Source organism: Bactrocera neohumeralis, chromosome 6, assembly GCF_024586455.1.
Source record: "Bactrocera neohumeralis isolate Rockhampton chromosome 6, APGP_CSIRO_Bneo_wtdbg2-racon-allhic-juicebox.fasta_v2, whole genome shotgun sequence".
In the NCBI taxonomy this organism is placed as follows: domain Eukaryota; kingdom Metazoa; phylum Arthropoda; class Insecta; order Diptera; family Tephritidae; genus Bactrocera; species Bactrocera neohumeralis.
This window is the reverse complement of record NC_065923.1, coordinates 78084711-78102744: the sequence shown is the minus strand read 5'-3', so window position 1 is coordinate 78102744 and position 18034 is coordinate 78084711. Positions and strand designations below refer to the sequence as shown.

The window sequence follows — 18034 nt, the reverse complement described above, 5'->3', positions numbered from 1 at the left end:
AATATGTTTATCAAAAACGCTCAGTCTGCATGTTTTCATGCTTATGTATGTATATATTTTTGTACTTTTCCTACCCAACTTTTTATTATTTTACAATTATAAACACCTAAATACATGCATACACACATTCATATATATACATATGTATATACTTTGCACAGCATATGCGTGGTCAGCGTCTCAGTAATTTCATTTTTGCTTATGCCAGTTTCACGTGTCGGACGTGAGGACGCTGAATTAGCATACAATACAGACATATGTGAAATTAAATATACTTATGCATATTAAATATAGTCAAGCATTGATTGATTTGAAACAAAAAAGGTAGGTTAGAATTGAATTCAAGTTCTCTAATGTATTTAAAATGCGCGCCGAATTTTGATTATCGCATTGAAATACTATTTAAATTTCTATAAAAAATGTTTTCGAGTATATAAGAGTATGTACATATGTATATACATATACATATATATACAGTATGTAAGAGCCGTTTTATACATTTATAAGAGCGTATTATCGCAATTTCTTTTTCTATAATCATATAAGCTTATACGAGTATCAACACTATGGTTTCATAAAATTTTTCTTGATAAAAATTGTTTATAATTTTTTTAATCTCCAAAAAATGCCCTCCAAGGTAAACTATTTTGCGAATGTTCTTAATCTTTGTGCTTAGTTTGCCATTTCACAATGCCAAGAGGGCATTGCCATGTTAGTATCAAGCGACTAATCTAATGTCTAATATGTGTGCTAAGTTTTCGAGTGTTTCTAAATAAAATACTAAAATTAATTTTCTTTGCACAAATGTTTATATATGTACATACATACATTCACGAGTCTATTTTTAAAGATTTTGTGGCATAATGTCAAGTGTTTTATAGGCTGGAGCTTATTCCTAAGTTATTAGCAATCCAATAACTTTCATACCAACTCACCTTTTAAGTTTATAGAATTTTTTATAATTAAAGGCAAAGCCAAATCATTACAGATCTAATAGATTGAAATGAATTGTATTGTCATAAACGTCATAGTTTTCATATAAACGACGCTATCTGAGACATTCAACAAATTCATATATTCAACTTTCTGGGTAGTGCAAGCGGTCTGCTCTCCATGCATTATACTTTAGAGAACTAAAACCAAGCAACATAATAAGACATTTTTAATATGATTGTATATGCATGCTCTGGTAGGCACTCAAAATCTATGTGTATAGAAATACATCTTCCCAACGATTTAATGTTTCTTGGATTTTTGATCAATAAAAACAAGATTTCGTCCGGTAAATATACCAGATTATTAATATAAGTTGATTATATTATTTCTTATTCATATTTTAAGAAATAATATAATCAAATAAACTAAAATATTATTTCCTATAATATGACCTTATTACTAAAAACATATGAAATTCTTAGTATAAAAATATTATAATCACAATATTGGCTTCATTAACTATAACAAAACTATTTTGTTCTGAAATTAAATCCCTCCAGATGTTTTCTACGCTATCAAGTGGTTTCGATGAAAAACCGTAATCAATACTACGCAAATAATAAATAATATGTGGAAATAAAGTATTTGAAGTATTTGATTTGTTTAAATGTTTATTAACACATGTATGCAGGTGAATTGGCTATTTCACTTGAACTAGCTTTGTGGCGAAATTGTTGCTAATGGAATGATTATTAGATTAAAGGAAGTAAGCGAATGTGTCAGCCTTGAGGATAGTGTAGAAGAGGAGGAAGAACTTTATTTATCTCTTCAATTTGTGTTAAACCAATGAACTAAGAGCCAATGAACCGATATCGGCAGTACCGACAAGTGGGTAGGTTCTTGAGGAGAATAGAAAGGTTTAATGAACTTAGCACGTCACACTGATCATTTATAAATATGTGAATTTTAGCGGCTCTCTGATGTTTCCTACTGGATCTTACTAACCTCGCGGCAAATTAAATATACGCTGTTCAGGGTATACAAAAATCAGCAAACGCTTGGATGCTTGCATAGAATCTCTAACTTTTAGAAAAATATGAAGATATTTAGACAATGTTCATTCTAACAATATATTCTATAACTAGGGTTTTTTAACTAAAAATTATGCTTTAAAATGTTATATATTCCATAATAAATGGCTTTTCTTCGACTAAAAAAATATGCAATCAAATTTTGATAAATAAAAAATCAAATTTTGTTGGTTTGATTCGCCAAGAAATAAAAGATTTTTTTGAGTTAAGTACACATTTTTTATTATATATGTATACATATTATATCCTAATTATGGTTCTAATATGTATCCATATACATACATACATATGGCTCATTTTATTTTTGACACTTAAGCATAATAAAGTTATTTCGAGTTAATTGTTTTATGATTACGTTCAGACGTTTATAAAAACTGCCACACCTCTGTGCGAAATGCCTGATTTATGGCAAGCTATGCCAGAAATTACAAAGCATGGTATAGCCGATATTTCTTATGATTATAATTTGTAATAAAACTTGTTCTATTAAATGAAGTATACAAAAAATATTAGTTTTGAAAACTGTTAATACGTACCAACCATATTTTATATGTGTACATATGTATGATTTATAGTATATAAGGTCGATTTTTTTCTATGAAATCACAGATGCGGGGAATGTTCTAGACAGCGTTTTTATGGCGAAGTTTCTTAGGCAAATTTGTTCAGAATGATCCGTAGAACATTTCCCAAATATGTAATTTTTCGGGTTCATTTCTGAAAAATTAAATAAAAAATTATTTAAAATATGCTCTTACAAAAATAGTTACCGTTTTAGATATATATTTGCTTTTTAAGTAATTATGAATTTATTTATTAATACAATACTTAATTTTTTTTAATAAATTTTTAAATATTTAGTGAATATTTTTTAAAAAATATAGAATTTATATTTTGCTACAAAAATATCGCCAAAAATACTAATGACATATTTTTTTTATTTTACAGGCTGTTTCAAATTGATTACTTAACACAAATCTTTTAAAAAGCTCTCTCCCACTAGCCAAGTTGAACACCCGAAAGCTCACTCATATCAATATTTGGATAGTTCCGGCCATAAGCTCTTATATATAGGGAAGCTTGAATAAAAGCATACACATGCCATTATTACAGTTCAGTGGTAAGTTTGCACATACTCAATTTTAACATTTTTATACTGTCTCACTGTTTATTATCCCACTTAGGGCCGCTTTCTCTTTCAAATAGCATAGAATTTACTTATATTTAGGGGCACTTTCTGGTTAAAAAATCATTTTTACCGAAAGAAACAGTGTTGGTTAAGTTAACCAAAACTTAACTGACAGTTGGCTACTAATAAGACATCGAGAAAACGGCACTATATATAACTAAATTGAATGCTTTTGGAAGAGGAAAGGTCACTTGTGCTCTCTTTCACACTAGTAAAATTACTCAATGCTTTAAATTTCACCTCCAGCTACATCACTCAAACTACTTACTTAAATTTTGAGTTCATTTCCGTTTCCTATATATATGTATATTGAATCCGCTCAACATTTTTAACTTCCATTTGCTTGACGAAGCCTTAAAACTATACGCTTGAATATTGAGGGGAAATGGGAAGAGCGGTAATAAAAAGACTAGTGGAAACGGGAGCGTTTTTTTTCCTCTCTTAAACTTCTCTAATAATACTCAAGTTTATTTCTCTCATAATATTGGATCGCAAGAATTGTGTTGAATTCATTTCCGTTTCCTATATACTATTCATCCGCTCTACATGCTTCCAATTACTTGACGAAGCCTAAAAAATAAGAGCGTTGGAAATTAACAAGGATAGGGGATTACTGGAGTGCTTTTTCTCTTCTCTTAAACTTCTCATAATACTGAAGTTTATTTCTCTAATATATTGGATCGCAAGAATTGTGTTGGGTTCATTTCCGTTTCCTTTCTCTTATTGTATCCTCTCACTTTATGCAATCAGTTCAGCTTTTCAGTGTACACAAACATCCATATAAAATGAATTCACTTAATAGAATTGAGATTAAAGAGTTTAAAAAATTCACTGGAATTTGGAAAGAAGTAAAGAATAACGGAACTGCGCTGCAATTGAACCTGTAACGAACGCGTGCAGACACATTTTTACAGCTGCTTTTAGAATTGTTAAAATAAAAATATTTTAAAATTAAATTTGAACCAAATAAATAAAGAACTAATAATAAAATAGTGAAAAGTGCAAATTAATTAAATAATGAAAAATAATCGGTATAAAAACATTAAGTGCAAAATTAAAAATAAAAGTATAGTTGTACACGCTGATTGGTGGCCACTCGTGTCTGTAGCTAATAGTCGGGTCTCGTTTCGTTGAAGTGTGCGCAGCTGTTGAGTATTTTTTGCATTCAGGAAGCTATTCAATATGGTGTTGCATGTATGTATGTATGTATATTTATACATATGTATATTAGAATTGCATAAAAAGTGTAGTGTTAAATATTTGCTAAAAAATATTAAATATGAATGCGTGGTTTTTAGTGTAAATATTTTCAATATATTTTTTTAGAAATACTCGTATTAGTGAAAAAATGTCTATGCAAGAAAGAAGTGAAAATTTATAAAGTGAAGCAATGTTTATTTGCATTAAGTTTTTTGTGTATGTATTAGTGCATATGGACTTTCTGGTGAGGCCACTACCTTCTTACCATAGATCTGCAACAATAAGGCATAACATCGCTATAGTTATGGTCGTCTTAAATTATACCTTACTGATGAAAACTATGGTAAGTGAAATAAATTTTTTGGATATTAAATCTATCAAATTATAAAAGGCCACATTTGGTCTTGTAGAATTATGATAATGGAGCCTCAGAAATTGTTTAGATTTTGTTTGTAAAAAACCTTGAAATAGACCATATACTCCTGAAGCAATAATTGCTATTCAAAAACATGGAAGAAAAATTTCAAAATACCACTTTAAAAAGCCAAAAGGATTTTAAGGAATAACAAAAATAAAATTTTTTCGTGATTTTTGCATTTGTTTAACACAGTTTATTCAATTTAATATTTATTTTTCAATATAAAAATGGTTTCTTTATATACTAACTCAAGTAATTCATTTATCATAATAAGATTATATGTGACCTGGTCTACGAAAAGGGGGCTAACGTGCGAAAACTAGTTTTCTGGGAAAAGCTGTTAAAAATAATCGTCAGTTTCTCGTTATCTCATTAATTGTTCTCCTTTTTTTTGACACCTAAGCCCCCTTTTCGTAGACCAGGTCACATATATTGTCTAAGCTATGTATATTCTCATAATGTCATTTTATTTCGTTAATTAAGGAAGATCTAATCAAAACACCAAAATTTCAAATAATCCAAATACTATATTTTCGGATTTATATTATTTTAATAAATTATTTTTATTTATTTTATTATTATTAACAGTTTGTTCAAAAATATTTCAGTTAGAATGATATCAATCGGAAAATCTATTGTTGTTTACAATTTTTGGGTATATGTAATTAAAAAAAAAAACTAGTTTAGTTATGTTTCTACATAATTAACTTATTAAGCAATGAAAGCCTAGCGCGACTTTTCTTTTTCTTGGGTCTATCGCTTAAGCGCTCGCTTCCTGCCAGTATCTCCGCCGGCGCCAGAGGAATTGTAGAAGTTCTGCTTTCGATCTTATGAAAGTGTACGCATTCAACAAATTGTAGATATCTCAACTTGTTTCGCAATTCTTTAATTGTCTGCAATAGTTTTGGGACATCAGTATGCGCTTCTAACTGCTTTCCATGCTCCGCTTTTATGTTGTTGCGTAAACTCTTTTCGCTAATGGAACTGCGTATGCTTACATTATCATCAGCGAAGTCGTTGGCCAATACAGCATTATTCGTTGCCATTATAGTTATGTAATATTGAGTATTGTACTAAAAGGATAACTACAAAATATTGCAAGATCTTGTAATTGTTAATGTAAATTGTTTTAGCTGAAGTGTTATCGTTGAAAGGTGAATACGAACTGACCTTCTTTGACAGTGTCCGGTATTTAAACTCTTTTTTTGACAATATGCAGCAGGGCAGGTAGCAATATTGTCCTTCAGTGCGGTACCTACCTTAAAAAGGTGCACACCAGTGGGCAAATAAATTACTCGCACGTACCTTTGAAGGCTGTAAAAAATAATGAACTACCTGATTTTATTAGCCAGAACAGTAAGACATCAATTTGTGAGTTTTCTAGAATTGCGTAGATAAGTAGCTAAGTCTCAGCGTTGCATTTTCAAATTTTAATTTTTTTGTACATAGCAAAAATTTAAATTTCAAAATTTTAATCATTGATTGGTATGATCTACTACTGCAATATCTTATATCATCGATTTTTTTAGAATATCAGGGTTAACTTTTTTATGATTTTTTTTAATTATTAATTAGAACTTGGTCAGAGAAAAAAACTAAATATGGACAAAGAAAAAAACTAAATATTTGATTTTTGCAAACATTTTATTAATAACAAAAATATTTTACAAACATTTCATATTGCAAAATAAACCAAAGTAAAATTTTTTTTAACTGAAAGTCATATTCCATTACTTCCAGCCTTTAATTTTTCCAAACGCTGTATTATTATCTTGCCGGAGTCGTGCCTTCATTGTTTTGTCGGTTAAAAGTTCAAAGAATGTCGAGCTCGACAGCCGATTCTCGCTCCTCCTGGCGGCAGTGACATTCTCCGGAGTTGGGGCACGCCAGCTTCAATTTGACGGAAATGTTCGCATTCAACCAAATGCAAATAGCGCAATCTCAAGCGCAACCGCGACACTGTCTGCACCAAAGTTTCTGTTTCTTCGAATAATGACACAGCATCATCGCTTGCATTATCGTCGTTAATGAAGGCTGGCATACGCAATTCGTTTGCGTAAGCGTTGAATTTGAAAGAATTATTCTCCATTGTAAAATAAATTTGCTTGTAGTTTGTGTTTAGATGAAAGTTATTGCGGAACGATGATGTTCGTAGTGAATCTTAAGTGAGAGCACGAAGACTGACTGATGTTAAAAAGTTATTTTCACCTGCTTTTATACTAAAATGAAGGACTAGAACGTTTTACCTTTAGTATGCAGATTATTAAGGATATGAAAGAAAGCAAGTTTTTGTACCCTTTTTTAGTAGGGCGTAACCGTAGCACATGAGATTATGTGAAAAAGAATGAGTTTAATTACAAGCTTGTATGAACAGAAGCAGTTAATGTTCCAGTTTTTTTAACGGTCCTTTTCTTCCTTTCATACAAATAATTATTTACATGCTCAAGGTTGCAAAATATGGATCAATTTCGTTTGAGCCGTAATGCTGTCAATAGTTTTCTTTGTTGTTATGGAATATCCTACACTCTGTTGAATAAAGAAGGGTCAAAGAGTGAAGTAGTCGACCGGTCTAGCTTGGGTCGCTCTGCACAAAGGTTATATTTCCTACAAATTTAAGAAAATTATGAAATTTACCACGAACAAAGATTTTTTGGAAAATTCATAATTCACATAACCCCTTAAGGTTGGCTTATATAGACCTCAGATAACGGACATTTTTCTATGCAATTTTTTAAAAAGACTTGTTATTTTAAAAACGATTTTTCAGTTTGTTAAATTATATTTTCTAAAACTTCCTTTGTTTCTCAGCGCGTTCCATACAACGTTACAAGACATCATTTCCCAGAACTACAACTTTGTAAAACTTCTGTCGCCTACCTGTGTACTACCTTTCCTTACATCCTTTTACCTGCTTTGCAGATTTTACCTGCGCTAGCTTTTCTACGCGCTTTTCACCATTTTTCAGTCTTTGAAATGTCCACATACTATATATAAGGATGCGCCTCAAAGTAAATCTTTAGTAATACATTTGCTTACAACAAATCAACATACAACTTCTTCACTTTACGGTAAAAATACTCGTATTATAAAATGGCTGAAAACATTATTCACGAACTCAACGCACAATTTAATGATATGGAGCTAAAATCCAAAAATAAAAACCGAAATAAGGTTGAAGATTCCATCGTAAATAAAAAGTCCAAAAATTATGACACTGAAGAGCACTGTATGCCATATCATGTTTTGATGGACAGCAAAGACATCACACACATTTGTACGCTATGTGGCGGCAATCTATATGCTGATATCACTAAGGACGATGTGTTAAAGGAAAATCTGCATTATAAATTAATTTGCCCACGCGGCTGTGGGGAACCGCCAAATAAAGCAGAAAGGGATAATTTTGACGGCAAACAATATAACAAACAACGAATGGGTGCAGAAGACCATGCGAACTATCAGCAGCGACAATTACTCTGCAACAATGGAGGTTATGTGAGCAACTATAACCCACAGCAATCGCCGGATATGCTCACAATGCAAAATCTGACCACTAATCTTATGGCCGCGCGATCTGCGCGCTTGAAGCAACTTTTGAATACCATCGATTGTGATGATTGTCATCGTGTGACTCCCAAGGAGAAGATCAATCGCTTTGAGGCCTTCAAGCGTAAAAATGTACGGCGTGCAGAGTATGAGTTGAGCAGGCGTAAAAGTTATAGTAGCGATGGTGACAGTAAAGCTGCAGACTTCAGCTCAGATCTGTCAGCTATGGCAGAGGCCATGTTCGAGTGTTCGGAGCGTATACGCCGTTTCTACGAGCAGAAGGAATTTAAACAGGGTTGCGAAAATTGCGGAGGCGTGTAGTGGAAAGGAGAGAACATAGTTCTTTTTAGCGGATCGGTGATCACATGACTAAATCGAAATATTATGTAGTATAAAGCATCAAAATGCAAAAAAAAATTATTTTAAATAAAGTTTCATATAATGCATCTAAAGAAAAAGCATCTTTATATAGTTATGATGAAAAACTCTTAACATCCAAATATTCTATTCTCCTACTTTTCTTGAATTTACGGACTATTTCTACTGTTCCAACGAGAAACGTACACCATCTCTTCCTCAAAATCTATTTTCCCGGTTTTCTAACATTTCTTTTACTATTCAGGTCTGTACTTTAACCAGAGAATGTTTGCGCTTTTTATATTATCTGCTTTAACAATTATATTCGTGAACCTTCGAGCAGAAATGTTAGTCCCTTTTAATCATGCACTTAATATTTATTTATCTAGTGTACATACATTTTCAGATACTATACATAAATATAAAGGTAGAAATTCAGAAATATTTAATATAACTATTACAGTTAACAAATTATAAACTAGCTTTCATAGCGCTTGTTATATAATGAAAGAACTCTACTACAACGTTCTCGTTCTCTTTATGTTCCACAACGCCAACAAATTGAAGGGCCACGAACAGCATTAACAAGACGACAAATGTACAAACCAACCACATGCAAAATCTGGAAAGATTCAATTAATAATGAGACGGGATATTGTTTATATTAGCAATTAGAAATCTGTCTTCACAGAGCGTATAATGAAACAGCCGCAAATATCCTTTTAGCTCACTTATACAAACTCTATCTAAATTTTTAGAGCCCGTGTGGGTTTTAGGTTTTCTTACTTGCACATCCCGTGCTTGGTTTATTTCCTTCGTAGTTATATCTTTATTCGCTTTTTATTAATGTCGGCAATGTTTTCTCAAAAAGCAAAGAAAAAATATTCAATATTTCATTTTACATATTTTCGAATATTGTTGCAAAGCTCCCAGCTAATTAAATTTGTTGAGTGAGTTCAATATATGTATATTATGATTTTGAACCAACACTGTGTTCTGACTTTGCACACAATTCGTCTGTCTTTAATGTTCAGGTTAAATAATAGGTTAAGACGAAGAGTTGATCCAAAATCGATGGATCTAACTTAGGCATTGATTTGTAGAAAATTGAGAACGAGCACGTCTATTAGAACTATTCTGGTAAATAAAGAGAGACTCAAACGAAAAGTGATCTCATGAAGAAATTATCAGTCTCTTAGCTATTTTTTCATAAAAATTGTAAGCTTTTCACTGTGATCTATTAGATTTTAGCAAAGCTGTAAGAAAATTATATTCATTTTTCATATCAACTCAGCAGATTCTGCATACTTTCAAATCCACCGAGAAAGGCGACACCGTTGATTGTTTTTAGATAATTTCTTAGATAATTTGAATAAAATCTAACCTAAAAATGGTGTTATTGCACCGTCTCGTGTAAAAACTAACTGCCACAGTGGCTTTTTTTCTTTCAGGCCACTTAATACATATCGCGCGATCAAGAAATCGAAACCTTAGCATTTATACGAGGTATTATCAAAGATTCAAAACTATTTACTTAAATTTCACGAAAGCATTTTAATTTACATAATCTTCATTAAAATAATTCTATAAAACAATAAACAAATACAATAGAACTATGTAAACAAAAACAATAATTTTCAACAACAATAATTGAGGAAAGGCTAACACAGTGTATAACACATATCACGCGTAAGCTTTATGACGATTAAATCTTTTCAATAGTATTGCTGGAAGAGTCCTTTAAAAGTTAACGGGGCGGCAGTTACCATCTCCTCCATCATTTTCTCACTGGAGTCATCCCCCTTGTGGTAAAATACTGTAAAGTATATGATAAGACCAATTATGAGGAACAATATGAGCACTGAACAAAGTATGCCGAGACAGATTGTTAAGGCACATTGGCAGCAGCTGGAAGAAGTACAGATACAAAAAAATATATGTATATAAATAAATATTTAGACAATAGTATGATACTTAATATGCATTTAGAGATGTTTTTGAAAACCGTTTTATCAAAAACTCAAATTAAATTGTTAGACGTATGAAAAACGCCCACCAGAAGACTGAGGTGTGCTATTCAGTGAAGAACCAAACAAACAGTGAGCACTCGGTATAGCACGCTGGGTGCCGAAGAGAACGTGGTTTTTCCAGGAGTATCCGGCATAGCACGCTTCCTACCATAGAGGACCTCGTTTTACTTAGATTATATACATATGTATGCTCTTCTTAAAGAGTAACGTTATGGTTCTGGCGAATGCAGAATTTTTGATATTTCTCGTATTACTTTTAATAAAAGGTATTATGCGGCAAAAGCAAAGGCATATATTATTAGAAGATCCTGAGATCGAAAATTTTTAAACATCATCACGAAGCACAAATCTATGGTGAGTTCAATTTGTATAGCTGCTAAAGTATCTGCACACCCATTCTTTGACTTACCAGCACACAACTTTTCCTGAACCCTTGAGACATTCGCACAACGCGCCACACATTTTTATTGTTCCTTGTTAAAAAGAGCTTTTTTAGGCGTGTAAAATACTATGCTAATCTCAATATATTTTTAGTTATCAGCGACTAACAGTTGTAAATGAGTTATATGTATGTTACACGATAGAAGAATATTTCATTAGCTTTTCAGATTTGCCTGTAAACTTCATGGATATCTTTATGAAAAAAAGAGAGACACAAGTTTCGAAACATAACATTTTCGAAATTTACAATATACCTTTCATTATTACATATTAACCCATAAATGAGCCATCAAACGGCGTGTCGGAGCTGAGAATAACGGAGAGCAGGAAATTAACTTAGAAAATTTCATTTTCACAAATTAGTTAAACTAGTTTTCGTCTTACGAAATTGTTTAAACTAAAAACCCTAACATTAACTTATGCGCTACAACGCTGAGTAGCTAATTCTCTCGTTTTAGTTCAAAATTATTCAATTCTCAGACGGTTTATAAAATGGCTGTTTGAAGCTTTTAAACCTATGCTCGCAAAGCGTCGGCAAAAAGTTTCATGAAATAACTTTCCAATCTGAAATTAATAAATAGAAACCACTAAGCAATATCATCAACTCCGAAATCTTCAAATCTTTTTATTTCTATGCTTATATTAATTAAAACACAAGGCACATTTCATAACTGTAATTATTCTAACTTAAAGATAACCTTCGCATATAACCGTACGTTAGTGCCATCAACCTGAGAAAGGTCTCAAAATAAAGCTCATTATTTCTTGCAAAACCGAGTTTTCTCTATCGGCATCTGGACTTTTGTGAAAAACAAAAGCAGCAAAGCAAATTGATAAGAATATTATTAAGGCGATGATCACAATGCAGGCGGTGGCACAAAATACATTGTATCTGCAGCCGCTGAAAGAGAACGGTCAAAAATAGTACTCATTATGGAAAAACACTCTGAAAAGAAGTGTTTATGTATTTATTTTGTCTTAAAATGATATAAACAATACACTTTTTCCGTACCAACACATCTTCTGCTCTTTTTGCTTGCTTTCTTTTTTTGCTACACTGTTTCGGTGATCTATCGCTTGAGTTCTTGTGAAAATATTTAGCTTTGCTTATTCTAGTGACATTTTTCGACACTTATTTTCATATATTTTGCCCGAAGTGAAGTTCAAAATTATTTGTTTCAAGTTGATATTTTTGTTACTTTTGCTTAGTATTTTTTGTTAAGAAGCAATTCTCGCTAAAGCAAAATCCTGCCATATCGCTTTCTAAAGTATTCAACTTATTGATGATTCATACGAACCTCTTAATAGGTTAGTGCTCTTACAATGTCTTTATTTTTGTTCAGGTCTCATTTTTCAGTAATTCAGTCTTATTTGTCAGTTGGATGTTGGTTAGTGAACATTTTGCTTAAATTCTGGAAAGGTTATGGAAATTCTCTGCACTAAAAATAAAAAATTACATTGAAAATCGATAACAAAAATACCGAATTCAACTAAAATTTTTTCCAAATGGCGGTGGTATTATGTTTTACTCAGATAGTCGGTAATCAATCAATAGCTTCTGCTACTATTTTGCAAAACTTATATTTACTAAAGTTGGTATTTGCAGACTTTAGCCTAGTTTTCATCTCGATAAAGCTTCAAAGCTTCTTTCAAAGGACCGTTAAGAAGCCTTCAGCTTAGTTTTCATCGCGATAAAGCTTCAAAGCTTCTTTCAAAGGATCTTTGAGAAGCCTTCTGCTTCGTTTTCATTTCGCTAAAGCTTCAAAGCTTATTTCGAAGAACCTTTAAGACGCCTTCATCTTAGTTTTCATCTCAATAAAGCTTCAAAGTTCTTTTCCAAGAATCTTTAAGAAGCCCTCAGCTTAGTATTCATTTCGCTAAAGCTTCAAAGCTTATTTCACAGGATCTTTGAGAAGCCTTCATCTTAGTTTTTATCTCGATAAAGCTTCAAAGCTTATTTCAAAGGACCTTTAAGAAGCCTTCTGCCTAGTTTTTATATCGATAAAGCTTCAAAGCTCTTTTCAAAGGAAATTAAGAAGATATCCGCTAAAGCATTTCGTCTTACGGCCTACTCATTTTAATGGGTCTTCATATCATAAATCATATTTGTTTACTAAGTTTAGTGCTTCGTTTCAATATGTACCTAGCCTATAGTTCATGGGCGTAACATATAGAAGTTTGGCTAGTATACGCGTAATCAAGCGATATTTCTCCGTACGAAGGTAAACAAAGGGAAGTAATAATTTAATTAAGCACTATTTTATATATGTATATTATATACATATGTATTAATGTATATGCAAATATATTGTATATATAGTACATCATTGAGATAACACTATTTCTATAGCCTTATATTACCCCAACATTAAAAACGAAATATTTATAGCATATCGTAAATTAACCCATATTTGTTCAAAAAAAACTTTGATTAGATTAGCAGCAGTGTGATTACTATTATTTCCTTAATTAAATTCGTAGCTATATTAATACACAGTGAAATTCTCTTGTATAAATGTTTAAAAATATTTATTAAATATATTACACTTAAAAATATACAATAACGCTCACTGGTTTACACTAAAGTAATGCCAAAAGCCCCAAACTGGCACTAAACCTTATTTATTCCATTTTAGTGTTGTTGTTGGAAGTATTGCTTAAAGGTTGTAGGCGCAGCTGTTATAAGCTGCTGCACCAATTTTTCTTGCTCTCCATCGGAACTATCCTTATGGTAGTATACTGTAAAGTACACGATCAGACCGATTATGACAGCTAACACTATGACCGAACAGAATATGCCGAGTAACATATTCAGCGCACATTCGCAGCAGCTATAAAGAGAAGAGTTTAAAAATTAATTCTATTAAAATCAAGAGCTGAAATTAATATGTATTTAGTATAAATTTTTTGTAAAATAATAAATGTTATATGCAAAATGTGTTCCATACCAGGATGGTTCTGGGAATAAGCGACACGATAGAGATTACAATGAAAAACAGATTCGAGAAGATTTTTTCGAAACATAGCATCAATAAGTTCCCCATATTCTCTCAATTCTTATCTCGATATATATTTGTTCTAATCTGCGTTGATATACATTTTATAAGATGGGGCGATCTTTAGAACGCCATTGAAGTAAATACAAAGCTTAGGCACTGGCTTAGTTATTATAACATTATAATAGATTTAAAGTCCTCAGACCTGAAAATATTCATTGCTGATACGATAGTAATAGCCACGACGACTCCATCTTCAGAAGCGAAACAATTTACTGACACATGTTATAGGAGATTTGGCGAGCGCTCACCAAGAAAAATGATCAAATGATATCTCAGACCGGTCGGACTCGCGGAATGGTTCCGAATTTATATTCAGCCTTATATAACCTATGATTTACAGTTCCAAAGGTGAAATCTACATACCGACGGATCAAAGGGTGAAACAGGAACAGGAGCGTGCTTCTTCTGTAGTAATAGATTCAGAAAATGCAGCTTCAAACTAAATGACTACAATTCAGAACTTCAGTCAAAAATTGTGGACATAACAGAAGGTGCCAAGTGCTCTTCTGCTCTAACCATAAACTTTCTAGTTGACAACCAAACGTCAATTAAGGCTCATTAACTCGGTTAATATCATCTGGGTACCCGGTCATATAGAAATCGTAGGAAATGAAAAGGCAGACGAGCTGGCCAGCTTTTTGAAGAGTTGTTTGAAGCAGAGGACCCTGGCGGAACACCTCAAATATCGGAACAAACTCCTAGGCAAAAGAGAGCTTAGCAATATTGTGGGGGTCATCACAGGGCACCTACCCTTAAGATCCCACATTCAGAAAGTGGGATAAGGGGATTCGGCGGTCTGCAGGGAATGAGCGGAGGATGATAAAACGCAGGAGCATTATCTATGCGAATTCCCAGCCTTCAGCCGGATGAGAAGTTACATATTCCTCGGTTCCCATTATTCCAACTTAAGATACATTGGGCAGCTGGGGTGGAAAAGAATAAGGTTTTTCATCAAATCCTCCGAGTTGTTGGATAAAGCTTGGTCCGACGTTTACGCGCCTCCCTTTTCAACCAACCAACCCACCAACAAAAATAGAGAACAGACTTCCCTCGCCTAAAATCTATCGACTTTGTTACCTGCTTACTTAGACCTTTCAGTTGAACTTATTATCAAACGAGACTATGAGTGATTTATTTCACATGTACACTTCTATTGTCTGAGAGATTGCTGTTTGAATAACAAATTCAGGGCTTAACCTAAATACCTATAATATCAAATGCAATAATTATTTTTGCAATTTTGCGCAGGTGAAGTACATCTGGGATTTCGCTCATATATATTACATAAGTGTGTGTAAATACTGTTGAATATTTATCTATTCTTTGCTAATTATTACACCTCTCATTTACCGTACACTTTACACTGCCATACTACAATGCATTCGCTATCTAACAAATGAACGCTTTCATATCGCTCAAGTAGCTCGACTAATCGTCTCTGGGGTTTCACGTGCTCAGAGCTTATAATGTGTTTACTGATATCAACAAATTTTTTTCAAAAGTTTCTACTACAACTAAGCAATATATCGAGGTGGTGGTGGTGTATTGGGTGACAATTGACAAGCAAATGACAGCGAGTATTGCAAGTTACTAACGAATACTATATAAGAATTCGATACTTCTATTCAAATGGGGAAAACTATTCTCGCCTCTCCTTATAGGGAACAGATATATTGAAAAGTCCCCAGTTTAACACATGTATGGAAAATAAATCCATAATGAGATGATATGAGGGAGCTCTGTGCAAAATGGCGAGCTCACTTTTCACGAAAAACAAAGACTAGTTGATGATTCGGAGTAGTGTTTGGAGATGTTCAAGTGTAATAAATCCGAATTTTTGACCATATGTGACAATAGATGAAACATGCCTTCATCATTTCACTCCGAAATCCAATCGACAGTCATCCGAGTGGACTGCAGACGATAACCCACTCCAAAACGTGAAGAACGCAACAGTCGGCTGGCAAGGTTATGGCGTCCGCATAGTGTCGCAAGTCCGTGAAAACACCGGCAAAAATGCATGAATTGAGCTTCAAATTGCTTCCGGGTCCACCGTTTTCTTCAGAACTGGCCCACTGCGACAATTTCCTGTTCTCAGTACTGAAAGGAATGCTCGCTGGGGAAAAATGTTCGCTGAATGATGAACAGATCGCCGAAACTGAGGCCTACTTTGAAGCAAACAACAAATCGTACCACAAAACTGGTATCGAAAAGTTGGAAGGTCACTGTAATCAGTGTATCAACCTTGAAGGCAATTATAGACTTATTTTACCCATTTTTACCAAGTTTGCTGAAAACTTGTTTTATCTTATCACATTGCATATTACTTTCTACAGTGTTAAAAAAAATACTTACCAACAAAAAAGTTTTGCTGGACATTTCAGACACTCCCACAAACAGTTACACATTTTGAATATTCGTGTTTAAAATTAATTCAAAATTATTCTACAAAGTAGCACACAATTAATTTAATTTAATTATTTTTAAAGCTCCGTGTAATCCTCTCGTGCACTTTAATTAGTATTTAGTTCGTTAGTTCGTTCGATATCAGTGAATCACTAGTCGCTATTTAACGGTTATGTAAATGTTTTCCGTTTATTCTCTCCGCAAGTGTGTAAAACACGTTATTTCGTTGGCAAACACAAACCGCAACTGTCGCGTCGCTCGAAAGTTATTAGCTATTTTTCTCCAATGGAAAACCTTAACCTGTGCGTGTTACATATAGAGCTAGGAGACCACACATGAATGTATTATCGAGCCATTTGTGTACTTCACATATTTAACTTTAACGGGAGTCGTGCGCAACATGCCTCAACACTTCAAGTGCTTAAAACGACTTAGCATCCAGCACTTAAGGGTTAAGTAATCGGTGCCAATTATCGCGTTTATTGCGAGGTGTAAAAAAAAGCAACTTTTGGACGTGACACATTGTATTATCAGTGTCAATATATCAATGAATCGTATTTATGTGTTGATAAAAAGTGGTAACGTATGTATTTGTTACCGAAATATGTACCTAAGAACGACGTTATTTATATTTTCTTATCAGTATCGATTGGTGCAAAAAAATATGTGGAGGTGAATGTTTGTTCAGTCCACTTCACAGCAACGATTAGGCGGTGTCGTTGTTGGAGCACACACTTGACGGTGAATCCCACTAGAAATCAACAAATTTTATGACTATGAGGGAAATTATTAACAGTTAAATCTTGATGTCGCTCTGACTTATGTTTCAAAAATTCGTTTTTTTAGTCCAACTTATTTCCCTTCAAGGGTGATATGATGATTATAGCGTCCTTTCATGTCGTTTCTGCAGTACGATTGTCCTTTGCTTCAAAATAGTCCTCAGTTTCGCTGATCAGCTCTTCATTCGACAAAAGTTTCATCCCAGCCAGCATACCTTTGAGATCTCAGAACAGGAAAGAGTCGCTGGCTGTCAGATCTGGAGGATCTGGTGGATGTGGAAGTAATTCGAAGCCTAATTCATGGATTTTTGCAATGGTTTTCACTTACTTGTGACACGGTGCATTGTCTTAGTGAAACAGCACATTCGATTTCTTCAAATGCGCCTGTATAACGTCCTTCAAACAGTGCAATAACGCTATGTAATGGTCGCTGTTGATGGTACTTCCTTTTTCAAGATAGTCAATAAAAATTCCCAAAATACAGACGCCATAACCTTGCCAACCGACTGCTGCATTTTTCCCCACTTTGGAGCGGGTTCATGGTCCAGGCAGTCCACTCGGATGACTATCGATTGTACTTAG

The 18034-nt window shown here is 33.2% G+C and overlaps 1 protein-coding gene and 1 long non-coding RNA gene across 2 annotated transcripts in view; one reads left to right on the top strand and one right to left on the bottom strand.

Moving 5' to 3' along the window:
- Positions 1-2970: 2970 nt before the first annotated feature.
- Positions 2971-18034, top strand: part of LOC126762261 (uncharacterized) — a 146403-nt gene continuing 131339 nt past the window's right edge. Inside the window, exon 1 of the long non-coding RNA XR_007667435.1 lies at positions 2971-3147. This is a non-coding gene — a long non-coding RNA (uncharacterized LOC126762261). The remainder of the gene's footprint in view (positions 3148-18034) is intronic.
- Positions 13711-16936, bottom strand: LOC126762260 (protein midgut expression 1). The gene is made up of 2 exons (XM_050478877.1): positions 16623-16936; positions 13711-14039 (listed from the first exon to the last, which is right to left on the bottom strand). Exons 1-2 carry the CDS (start codon positions 16673-16675, stop codon positions 13841-13843), a joined length of 252 nt encoding a protein of 83 aa, XP_050334834.1. The 5' UTR covers positions 16676-16936; the 3' UTR covers positions 13711-13840.

Bases quoted from the DNA above. Each gene is read 5' to 3' on its own strand.
- LOC126762260 (XM_050478877.1), bottom strand. From the start codon at position 16,675: ATGTGTAACTGTTTGTGGGAGTGTCTGAAATGTCCAGCAAAACTTTTT. The intron at 14,040-16,622 runs GTAAGTATTTTT...TTCTCTTTATAG, and splicing joins CCAGCAAAACTTTTTTGTTG to CTGCTGCGAATGTGCGCTGA.